General features: G+C 33.3%; 1 protein-coding gene across 4 annotated transcripts in view; it reads left to right on the top strand.

Annotated features, from left to right (window-relative positions):
- LOC111380031 (phospholipid-transporting ATPase 1-like) overlaps window positions 1–5,564 on the top strand; it is a 13,075-nt gene extending 7,511 nt beyond the window's left edge. Inside the window, exons 2-9 of one of the 4 annotated variants that reach the window (XR_002700123.1) lie at window positions 978–1,326; window positions 1,808–2,600; window positions 2,814–2,937; window positions 3,161–3,380; window positions 3,644–4,102; window positions 4,211–4,415; window positions 4,560–4,614; window positions 5,008–5,564. Coding sequence is in view for 2 of the 4 variants with exons in the window: in XM_023003494.1 (XP_022859262.1) it covers window positions 978–1,326; window positions 1,808–2,600; window positions 2,814–2,937; window positions 3,161–3,380; window positions 3,644–4,102; window positions 4,211–4,412 (2,147 nt within the window). In the remaining 2 variants the exon portion in view is untranslated. Of the gene's footprint in view, window positions 1–977; window positions 1,327–1,807; window positions 2,601–2,813; window positions 2,938–3,160; window positions 3,381–3,643; window positions 4,103–4,210; window positions 4,416–4,559; window positions 4,615–4,968 lie in introns of all 4 variants that reach the window. The other 3 variants (XR_002700122.1, XM_023003494.1, XM_023003492.1) reach the window with 3 other exon arrangements.
- The last annotated feature ends 7,086 nt before the right edge of the window (window positions 5,565–12,650 follow it).

Raw genomic sequence — 12,650 nt, 5'->3', positions numbered from 1 at the left:
CAATGTTAACTCCTAGGTATTTTTAATTCTTTACCAATTCTAGCAGAAATCTGGAAATCATTAAGAAATTATAGTTTTATGGTTTATTCTTGATTCCCCAGATGTAGTAGTGACGAACTTTTCACCCTCTATTTGGCTAGGGTATTTCCTCGTTATGGAATTGCAGTGTTGATTAGTTCTATTGTTTCAAAATATGGGAAATGATAATTATGGAGAAAATTAAGATCTCAAACTACGAGAGAGGATGGGAATTACTATCTTAGTTCTCATCTCAAACAAAAAAAAAAAAAATAGAGGATTATCAGGCAACAGAAAAATATGGAAACTATAGAAGTTTTTTTTATTGTCCCAATTTTATGTTGAAAAACAAATATAATTAGGCTAATGAACGCTCCATGTTAGACTTACAAACTGCCAGATTACTGAATTTGATAACATTGCAAATCAAGAATGAAAATTTTTTGCTCTCACTTGGCATTGCAAATTTGTATCTACTCTCTGTCTAAAGCTTTAACTTCCAGGATAAATATTAAAATCCTCCAAATGTGGCACAATTCACATCATTTAATACACCCACAACTAGGGTAGATGGTGTCACGGCAAAGGGCCTTGACAATGATGGCAGTTATTATGCATCATCTCCCTTCCTATTGTCATTTACCCAGCTAGTTCCTTGTGGTCTACTCTTCTCACTCTATTTTGTTTCATTTCACTAGAACATCCTGTACTTCCCTTGTTAGTTCAATCGTTCTCAACCGTTTTTTTTTTTTAAATAATTGCTGATCGCTTAGAGTTCTTTTATGTGAAAGACCTGTAGAACCAAGTAATGCTTAAATACTGGTTGTCATCCACGAGTTTATAAACACATCATATGCTTGTGTATAATTGTATATGGTCATCTTGAAGATTTGGCAAATTAAAATGTATGGATTATGTACCACTTAACATTGTAATAAATCTGTTATTAATCTGTGCAGCTGAAGCTGTCTTGGAGGGTAGAAGAACATGGAAGCTCAAATCTGAAATTACCCCTGATTCTGAACTCCTCAAATTGTTGCACAATGATTTGTCTGGAGATGAAAGGATTGCTGCACAAGAATTTTTTCTGACACTTGCTGCATGTAATACTGTGATTCCTATTGCCACCCAATCTCCATCTTCTAGTGACACTGACAGTACATTGCGGGCCAGTTATGGAATCGTCGATTATCAGGGTGAATCTCCTGATGAACAGGCACTGGTTGCTGCAGCGTCTGCCTATGGGTATACACTTTATGAGCGGACATCTGGGCATATTGTAGTTGATGTCAATGGTGAGAAATTAAGGTAGAAGGCTCTCACTTCATTTTCTTTACTTTAATTGGATTTTGCACTCTTGTAATTTTGTTTTCATTCCATATTGCGTTTTTCTGGATGAGTCAGATATGATATGCAGTACACTAGTGTGATTTTTCTTGTTCTCTACAGTACACCCAAAACCACTTCTATGTTTATTCTCATGTCTTTTTGTAATTGAATTAGTAGCTTATTTGGGAGAACTTATAAAGGGATTATAATGAAGAGGACTAATGAGTCTCACAAAATGTGTGGTTAATAAGTGGGTAGTAATTGTGAATGTGTGGTTAAAACTATGGTTTGATTTTGACATCAATGTATAAGGAGCTTATCATTTTCCCAAACATATACACCGTCTGATCAGTGTACCTGTTGTGACAAACTTTCAGTGACTTCATGCCCCTGCCATTTCCTTGCCTTGTCAAATTTCAAGTTGATGGTCATGCTTATCATTTCTAAATGTGCAATGCAGGTTGGTTGTTTTGGGTCTTCATGAGTTTGATAGCGTGCGTAAAAGAATGTCTGTTGTTATCAGATTTCCAAATGATAGTGTAAAGGTATTGGTGAAGGGGGCTGATACATCTATGTTCAGCATTTTAAAGAGAGACCATCCTGATGATAATCATACAAAACATGCTACACAGAGTCATCTGAATGAATATTCATCTGAAGGTTTGCGTACCCTAGTTGTTGCTTCTAGGGACCTTACAGGTGAAGAACTTGTGGAATGGCAATCCACGTACGAAGATGCAAGCACATCCTTGACGGACAGATCTATAAAATTGCGTCAAACAGCAGCTCTTATAGAATGTGACTTGACCCTACTTGGGGCCACTGCAATCGAGGATAAGTTACAAGAGGGTGTACCAGAAGCCATTGAGTCCCTGCGGCAAGCTGGAATAAAGGTGTGGGTTCTTACTGGAGATAAGCAAGAGACAGCCATTTCTATTGGTCTTTCTTGCAAACTCTTGACTGCAGATATGGAACAGATTATTATAAATGGAACTTCGGAGAGTGAATGCAGAAAATTTCTTTGTGATGCTAAGGCCAAATATTGTGTGAAATCTGCAAATAGCTGTGACCAGATATCAGTATGGAGGCAGAATACTGAAAGTGATTACCTTGAGATTCCTCTTGGCACAAAGTTATCTAGCTTGCAACAGCAGCATGCAGGACAGGAGGAAGGAGCTTCTTTTGGACCACTAGCACTTATAATTGATGGGAATAGTCTGGTTTACATATTAGAGAAAGATCTGGAGTCTGAGGCACGTGTAATTTCTGCCTTTTTTGGTTATCTTTTGATGTTTTGATATGTTCCACATGTTTGGTATTATTTCTCAGATTCTTGAATCTGTTAGCTTGTCAAATTGCTTGATTTGGATATAAATGTGTGAAGTTTAATTGCATTCTTTGGCTGTATTAAGTTATGCATTTAACTTACCAAGCTTCTAATTTTGTAATTTTTCATTGTTTACCAGCTATTTGACCTCGCAACTTCGTGTAAGGTTGTGCTTTGTTGTCGTGTTGCACCCTTGCAAAAGGCTGGAATTGTTGACCTGATCAAATGTCGGAGTGATGATATGACACTAGCCATTGGTGATGGTGAGTTGGTTGCTTGGGAATTCTCTGGCGTTGGCTGGAGGCAGTTGCATTTGAGTTTTGATTAATCCTTTGAAACCTGCATTTGTTTATATGTTTGTGCTGTTTCTTTCGATTGAGAATGTCATGTGCTAAAATGTGTAGTGCGTATGCAAGCTATATGCTAGATCCATCTCACAGGAAGGTTTTTTGACTTGCTTTCATCTAATTGACACTGTATTTGCAGGAGCTAATGATGTTTCCATGATCCAAATGGCGGATGTTGGTGTTGGAATATGTGGTCAAGAAGGGCGTCAAGCCGTAATGGCTTCAGATTTTGCAATGGGACAATTCAGATTTTTGAAACGATTGCTTTTGGTGCACGGACATTGGAATTATCAGCGCATCGGTTATCTGGTTCTTTATAACTTCTACCGTAATGCTGTTTTCGTGTTAATGCTTTTCTGGTAAGCCCAGCATCCTTGGTCGTTGTAAATTCAACCATTTGATGATGACATGTACTAATCCTTGCTTATGAAATATTTAATCGAAGCCAGTGGCCCTGTTATGCCTTCAATTGTCTAGTGTTATTGTTATGAGTTGTCTTTTTATATGTTTCAAATGCTTGTCAGAACGTAAATTTGTATCACATTTTCAATGAAATTGCTGGTGCATAATGAGAACTGCCTTGAATTAAGATTTCGGCTCATGCATCTGTTTTAATTTCCAGGTACATTCTGTATACAGCTTTTTCAACGACTTCTGCACTGACAGACTGGAGCAGTGTTTTTTATTCAGTTTTATATACATCACTACCTACTATTGTTGTTGGAATTCTGGACAAGGACTTAAGTCACAAGACTTTGTTGAAGTATCCAAAACTCTATTCTGCTGGCTATCGACAGGAGAGCTATAATATGTCCCTCTTCTGGATCACTATGCTTGACATGCTATGGCAGAGCCTTGTTCTCTTCTATGTACCCTTGTTCACCTATAGAGATAGCACGATTGACATATGGAGTATGGGTAGCTTGTGGACAATTGCAGTTGTTATCTTAGTTAATATGCATTTGGCAATGGATATTCAGCGCTGGGTTGTTATTACTCACATCTCATTATGGGGATCAATAAGTATCACATACAGTTGCATGGTGGTGCTTGATTCTATACCCGTGTTTCCTAATTATGGGTTAGTTTAAATAATAAGTTTTCAAGAAAATTCAACAATACTAATGTTTACTTGTTATGTCATTTGCTTTTTTAAGGCTTATGACAATTGATTTTTGTTTTGTTGCAGTACAATATACCATCTGGCAAAGTCGCCTGCTTATTGGCTCTCCATTTTGCTCATAGTAGTTGTAGGATTGCTTCCTCGTTTTATTTTCAAAGTTCTGCAACAAATTTTCTGGCCTTCAGATATCCAAATTGCCAGAGAAGCAGAAATAATGAGTAAAAGACCGCGTTTTTTTGGTTCAAAGCCAGATCGGATTTCAAGCTAACATGTATGTAACTTTTATTGTTTTAGTTAACCCTGTCGTGGTTTGTCCGTGTATTGCTTCCCTCGGTCATTCAGGTGTAGAAGTTATTGGCAAGTTTATTCATATATATATCTTTTTCTTTTTTTTTTTAATTTAATTACTGTGCAGATCTGTTTCCATGTCATGTGATGTAGCCGATGCTTGTAGCTCTCTCTCATCATAGGTACTTAACGAAAATGATGGTTGACATTTTGTCATCGCGTATAGTAATTTATATTTGCAGCATGTCATAATGTTCTCAGTGTTTAGATCTTAGTGGCTTTTCCTTGTAGACCTGACTTCCATAGATCTGAGCACTAGTGGACTATAACACCTTGTACAATTTGGGTTACTTGTCAAAAATCAATTGAGATCCTTTTTTTTTTTTTAATGGTTAAACTGTCTCTTCGACAACTATATGGTTAAGAAGAGAACTTTATGCTGTACATGCATATGTTAGGCAAGCTGGAAATGTTTATAAGGTTTCCTGCTGCTTTCTTGGGTTTTACTAAATCATTGCTTTTGATGAATGCTTCAGATTGCTTACCTGACTTGTTGCCAACCTATGCGAGTGCAGAATCAAAAAATACTTGGCTTGATAGAAAAGAAAGAGGGGGGTCGACTCCTGGCTGTGTGGATCAAAAGAGGTTAAAGAGATATAACCCAGTTGAGGAGAAATAGTGACATAATGCCAGGAGGAGTGTGTGCTTCAATATTTTGCCTGGTATGATTGAAGATCGTATCGGCATAAATGCAATTTCAGGCCATTACTTTGAACTTGAATCCTTAGTAATTTTAGATGTGCCACAGAGAGAGAGAGAGAGAGAGAGAGAGAGAGAGAGAGAGAGAGAGAGAGAGAGAGTAAACAAATAAACAAAGTATGTAACTGTTTTTTATGAAAAGTAGGCGTTGATTTTACTGAACAATCGAAGAGTGGTTTAAGGTTTCAGTAGCGGGACGAATGAAATAATTTTTATTTTCTCGAAACATGCCAGGTTATTTCATTTGCTCTTGTTGGTGTCAGCTGAGAAACTCCTTTGTCCCTTGTGATTGTTTAGCCATCACCGTTAGCAGATTGATATGCCAAATATGTGCATCATACAAAATAGAATATTAATTTCAATATTTCTCTAATCCCATGTTCATTATTGATCAATTTGATTGTTGTGCATTTGTTTTCGAGACTTGGGGGTGTACTCAATTGACATTGTAGTGGGTTAAAGAAATCATATTCTAAATTTAGATGTCCTCAATTGAGATGTTAATAGATTTTAATGAAATTTATTAAAATTTAGGGGGTTTCCAATTGAGATTTTAATGAAATTCAATGAAATAATTTAGGTATTCTAATTATTAGTGAATTTATACAGATTTCATTGATAGATGGATTTTAAAAGATTTGGATTAATTTCATAAATATAATCAAATTTTTTGAAATTTTACTATATTTAATGAGATTCTTATTGAATTTGTGGAAATCTACTCAAATTCATGAAATTTATTAAGATTTATTATGTTTTAAAATATCATTATCTAAATCTTAGTTGAGAACACATCTTAAAATTAATTTTCTTTTTTTTTAAAGGTTGGGACATATTACACATTGACATAAAAGTTATACTTCCCAAAGTGACGCAATTGGTATAAGCTCTGCTAAGTGCATATTCAACGGTAGTGTAAAATGTGGTTTAAATTGGTATTTGTAAAATTACTTTTGCATTCTTATTTATATTTTTGTGGATCTGAATTCAAATTTTGTTCCAGTTGAAAAATTACTTTTTGCCTCGATTACTAATTTACATTTTGCCTTGATTGGATGTAAAAAGAAATGTAAATTTACATCTATATTTGTATTTTCTGTCTAAAATGTAATTTACATTTTGTTTGCATCTCTCTATTAGAGGGATTTTCGGTCACTTTGAAGATATAAATCACCATTTAGGTCCATTTTACATTGCGATTGGAGATGTTCTAAATGAACTGCTAAAAAAGGATTTATGCCTCATGAGAACAATGTTTAATTTATTGTTAGGGAAATTTTTAGAAATGGCCAATTATATAATTGTCAATTGAAAAGTGTGTAATTTTGATAACTCTTGCAAAAATAGGCAAATTTGGCACCAAATTGGATTTTATTCCCTTGATGAAAAAATGAAGCCATTTTTTTTAAACAATATGTCATAAATTTGTAGGGAAAAAAAAAGTAGCTTTCGCGAGAAGCTAATATTGTAATGAGTTGATTTTCTTTTATCATCTATTAGGTAATGACCTATGATTTTGTGTAGAAATGAAAATTATGAAACAGAAAAATTATTAACAAAAAAAATTTACATACTTCTACTTCATAAGAAAATCATATAATTTCATTTCGAGAAATTTAATCTTATCTACAATTCCTGATAAAAAGTAAATTTTCTTCAAAATGTAGTTTTTGTTGATAAATTGTGTTTAATAGTTATTGTGATATATATGATGTAAATGTGTTAGATTTTTCAAAAAGTTAGTAGATATTTGTTGCAAGATTATTTGAGTATTTTAAAATCAAATTTATATTTGTTGTTTTGGGTTCCTCAAACGTAGTGTTACAACTTACTTAAATAACTTTGATAGATGAATTTGTAATGGTAGTCATGTATTAATAATGCCATTAATGGTGGAATATTGCAAAAATGATGATTGAAGTTAAAGAAAATGATAAATACATATGGTAAAGTGTTTTTCCCACATATCATTCTCAACATTTTATAATTGTCGAGAATAACACCTCAAATGTAATTCCTAATATTGTTTTAAATGTTGAGAACGATGTTAAAAACTAGCCTAAACTACGGAACATTTGTGCTTACCGTTGACCATATTGCTTGCACGTAACATGCTTGTTTTACATATTTGTGTTAAGCTAATTTTATTTGTGTTAATGACATACAGAATATGGGTGATGTTATGAGATTGGTTGTCTCGCATGGTGGTACATTTGTACGGAGGACGAGTGGAAGTGGCTTAGCAATCGAACAATATCAATTGTTATTTGAAGTGACATTAGATATGAAGACATTGTCAATAAATTATTCGAATAGCTTAATATTGACAACAAATTCACTTGAAATCTAAAGTTTCGAACATGAATGTACCCCAATCTTATGTATCCGATGACGAGAATTTGTAATGGTACATTTCTATTCACACAATAGCAGCCTTGTGTGTAATTGCAGAACGATATGATGTTGAATAGCAAGAGGCATCGTATGAGTATAAAGAAGTTTGTATCAGAAGTAGAAGAGCCATGAATTATTCCAAATTCGGATTTTGGCTTAGTATGGATTTGGAATTGCAAAGGAATCGAAAGATCAATGGGAAATTGTGGAGAATCAAATATTCTATATCAAGAAACAACTATACACAAGGGTTCGACTAGAGGCTTTGATTGAGAAGTTTCATTTTAAAGTTAAAAAGTTGAATACTAGATCTATCGCTGTATGTTGCATTGATACCAACTACCATTGGCTATTATGAGCTTTTAAGATAATAAAATTCAGATATATTTTTCTTTTCAAAGTTATATACCCGAGTACACATATTCTTTAGATGTTCGGCAGAATGCACACATGCATACAACCAGTACGCCAATTAGGCAACACATAATATGGCGATTAGATGATGCAAAAAAACCGTACGTTTCGGGGGGTATTATCAAGAATATTGAATATGAGTTTGATGCAGAATTTGTAAAGCCTCGAGCTTTGTGGCCTCGTGACATTTCAAAGCCCTTAAATTTGTAAAATTCTACTTAAATTGTTCATAAAATGTAGAAATTTAACTTTTATTAAAACCATTAAGGCTTTAGCAAACCCGTTAAAAAAAATAAAATTAAAGACATTTTCTTTCGGCAAATTTATATTTTCAGCTTGTATGACTTTCTAAAATAAACCTCGTTCGACAACTAAATGAAATCCAAAATGTACAAAATTAAATTGTAAACATCTTACACATAGGATAATTATAGGTTAAAATTTCGTATACAAATTCAATCAATAGATTGGTTAAAATTATTTTCAAAACCGAATCTATTCGTTCTTGAGTACCTTCTGGCAGCTCACAGTAAAAACGTTCATAACTTGTGTTTTACACATCCAAAAGTTCGTGATTCAAAATTTGGGAGATAGATAACTCATATGGCTATCTTCTCCAATTGGAATCACCTCAAAATTTCAAGTATTTAGGTCTTGGTGATTTATTACTACTACTACTACTACTACTACTTAGGCAAAAACTGAAAATATTTAAATTTTAGTGTTGTAATTCAAATAAACTAAATAAATCCCCCTAAAAATATTTTTATCAACCATGGAGCAATTTCATCATCAATTCAGTCTTCAAGTTTTCAAAAAATACTCATTTAAAGTTTTCCAAATTTATTGGCCATAGCACAATTTTAACAATAGTGGCAAAATTCTGAAATTGAGGTCTCAAAAACATGAAATTAAACTACAATCTCTAGGACACCTAATAATTATTGAACATAAGATTGGCAATCTAAAGTATAAGACATAACTCTCTAAAAATATTACATGCCATTCATGTCGAACCACCGTAGGATTTCTGATTACTCTGAAAAGAGTTAAGTAAGAATGAGCATATCAAAGAAATACTCAATAGACTACACGTGCTACATGAACATAATAATCATCTATCTAATCATGCATTCTTACATGATGCCTTCATAAATAAGTAAATAGATTATCAAATGATCTACTTAAAGTTCTGATAAGTCTTTGAGACTATCAGTTTAAACATATATAAATCTTTCTTTCGCCAAAATTTAAGAGAAAACTCTAAAAGCACTTTATATACTTTATGAGCAAATATAATGAATAACATGCTTAAATGAAAATTAAATTCATATAGCGACAACTTTGCTTAGGGATCCTATCTTAACTTGGAGTGGTGAGGAAACGTCTATGTTGAACATAAATCCTTTCCAATTGAATTTGTAATATAATTATCTTCCCAGAATCCGTTGGCCTATGATTTCTTATAAGTAATCTGATATATATTTTTGCAAAGTGGCGTGAACCCTCAAATGCTATAGTATACCCAATCTCCTAGTAGTAAAGGAAACAAAAGTCCTACAGGAATTAGATCCCAAATTAATTAGGACTCCTAGAATACTGATCAAATTGGTTTGTTGGATTATGAGGAATTCAAATGGAAAACTAATAAAACTAATCCAAATTATCATTCCTTAAAAATTCAAAAATCAAGAGTCAAATTCAAAACAATCCAAATGATAATGAGGCTGCCCAACAAAAAAATTAACAATTAAATCCTTAATTGATTTTAATTAAACATGTGGATTCTTTGAACATCAATATCATGGGCCTAACTTATTCGAAATAACTTTTTCTCAAGTACAAAATTCGTCATTTAATATGAGCTTCGAAACAAGACTAATATCGATAGGAAATTTCTCACTATAGATAAATACTTGATTATTTGACCGAAAAGCTAAAATTTTGACACAAAGATTTATTTTAAATTAGTCCGTCGGTATCCCAAATTAACAAAACATGTCAAGATGAAATAGATGAAAATTTATTTTCGTTTGCTATAGAATTAACTGCAACAAGCCCTAGAGGGGCAAAGAGAATGGTTTTGAATGGCTCCGTGATTCACCTGAAGAGAGTTTTCAAAAATTGCCTTCGTACTGCCATGTGTTAATTGAGAGAAACCTTGAAATCATCACACATATTGAGCTAGATAGCAATAACAGATTATTGTACTCTTTCTTAGTATTCGGGGCAAGTATGCGTGGCTTTCGAGATTACATGAGACCCATCATTTCTATTAACGAGAGTCATTTGAAGGGTCAGTACAAGTGAACATTCTTAGTTGCTACAACTCTAGATGCCAACATGCATATATATTCTATTGCTTGGGAGATTTTTGATGAAAAATAAATCTATTGTGGAATTGGTGCTTCAAGAAGTTAAAAGATGTGGTCCACGACTCAGAACAGCTAGTGTTCGTATTAGACAGGGAAAAGAGCATTAACCGAGCAATATTCAAGTTGTACCCGCTTTCTCACCTGGTGTCTACATGTGGCATATTGATAAAATCTTATTGCTAGATATAGTAATACCAATGCCGTATTCTTGTTCAAGCGTGCAACACTAGCATACCACATATCAAAATTTGAACAATTAATGGGATATATTAGAATCATTCGACGCGCAGTTGCTTCTTATTTGAAACGTGCTAGTATATCATCATGATCATGCCCAAATTTCGCTGGTAGCTAATATAACATTGTGATGAACGAAAATGCGGAGTCCCTTAATTTCGTCTTCGGGCGACAACAAAATTTCCCTATAAACTCATTGGTTGACAACATTATGTCGTTGATACAATAATGGTTTTCCTGGAGAAGAATCGCCTCCACCAAATTGCAGAATGCTTTGACACAAAAAATAGAGTGGGAATTGAGAAAATCGTTTGATGTCGGTACAACGTTACAAGTACGTCACTTGAATAAACTCGTGTTGGAGGTTGGCAAAGGCACGAATATGTGCACCGTCAACCTTATAGACAACACATGCTCATGTTGAGAGTTTCGGATATGAAAGATACCGTGCGCACATGCATCTCAAATAAATAATCACTTTATGACTTGTGTTTCCCGTATGACTTGTGTTTCCTGTACTACACCATTGAGTTCTAGCAAGCTACATACAACGAAGTCATTCATCCAATCGGAATGGAGACCGATTAGATTGTTCCTCATAGGTTCATCCATGTTTCGCCCCCAAATATATGTAGATCAATAGGACGACCTCTTACCCAAATTAAACAGTCAAGACATAAAAGGTCAACAAGCATGCAAAAATGTGGACGGTGTAATGGTTACGAACACAACAGGTAAACGTGTAGGAACCAAGGGCCATTAACTAACCCGGGCACTTGAATGTTTTGTGTATTCGTGATAACATCAAAGTCATCATTCGTGAATAATTTACTTTTGCATTTCAAAGTTATTTTCTCAATTCATTTCAACACCCAGTAGTCAATCGAAGAACAATACAAAACAAAAAAATATTACTATGATTTCAATATCATTATATAGCCAGAATTTAAACGACGACAATTTGAAATCATATGGAGTTTGTGAACTATTAAACTACTTTGTCTTCATCACTTTGCCAACATAAATTATGGCAATGACAATTAGTTCTTGTTTGAAGTGTTCACAAAATAAAGAGTTCCTACGAGTCAATGATGATTGAATTGTCCACCAAAGACCTTGGCAGCAAGAGGTTCATAGCAACATCAATCTGAAGAAACTTCAATTTGTCCTTCCATCTTGTGAAGTTTGACTCGTCAAATCTGTTAAGTCTCACAAGGCCTTGATTCCTTATTTTTATCAAAGCCATGGTTGTCTCGTTCTCTATGTTGAAAATATTGTTCAAGATTATTGATCAAAAGTTGATAAAGAACAAGAAACTAGAAGAAATAAGCAATAAAATTATTTAATTAAAATGGAAGGTTGAACACAATCATTAATTGCTGATCTCAAACGATATTTGTTACTACGAGGATAAGTGCTTGAAGACTTTTATGGCAAATAGTTTGTAGGAGTAAACAAAACATTAATTTAAATTTGAATCAAGCAAACAAAATTAAAAAAAAAAAAAAGAACTAAAGAACAAAATTACAAAAACTTGGTTTGATATTTAATTTTGGATTAAGGGCATCAATTTGATATTTGTAATATACTTTAATTGTGAAAATCACTCATATATATAAAATTACAATTATTATGCACGAAAATGTTCAAAGACAAGCCAAAAAGGTGTAAAACTTTCAAAATGACTTCGGGATTCAAAACCACAATGGAAAATTTTGCATTGGGCGGCAAAATAGGCGCCTGTCCAATTCAACGAAATGTCAACTGCAATTGTAACACAAGAACAACAGTGCCTTGCCTAATTTGAATAATATCCAACAATAAATATATTTTTATTGAAGATTAAATATAAATAAAAAAATTACATATTTTTATTGAAGACCAAATATAAATAAAACTTGAAAGTTGGAAAAAAAGGAAAAAGAAAAGAAAAGAAAAGATGAAATAAAGTTCCCTTTACATCTTAATTTCTTAAAATTAATTTTCATTTTCAATTACATATTTAATGAGATCCATAATTTTTATCAATTTTTTAATCA

This window comes from Olea europaea, unplaced genomic scaffold (assembly GCF_002742605.1).
Source record: "Olea europaea var. sylvestris unplaced genomic scaffold, O_europaea_v1 scaffold2082, whole genome shotgun sequence".
NCBI classification, from domain to species: Eukaryota; Viridiplantae; Streptophyta; class Magnoliopsida; order Lamiales; family Oleaceae; genus Olea; species Olea europaea.
The sequence above is the reverse complement of the archived record's forward strand: the minus strand, read 5'-3'. Positions and strand labels throughout refer to the sequence as shown.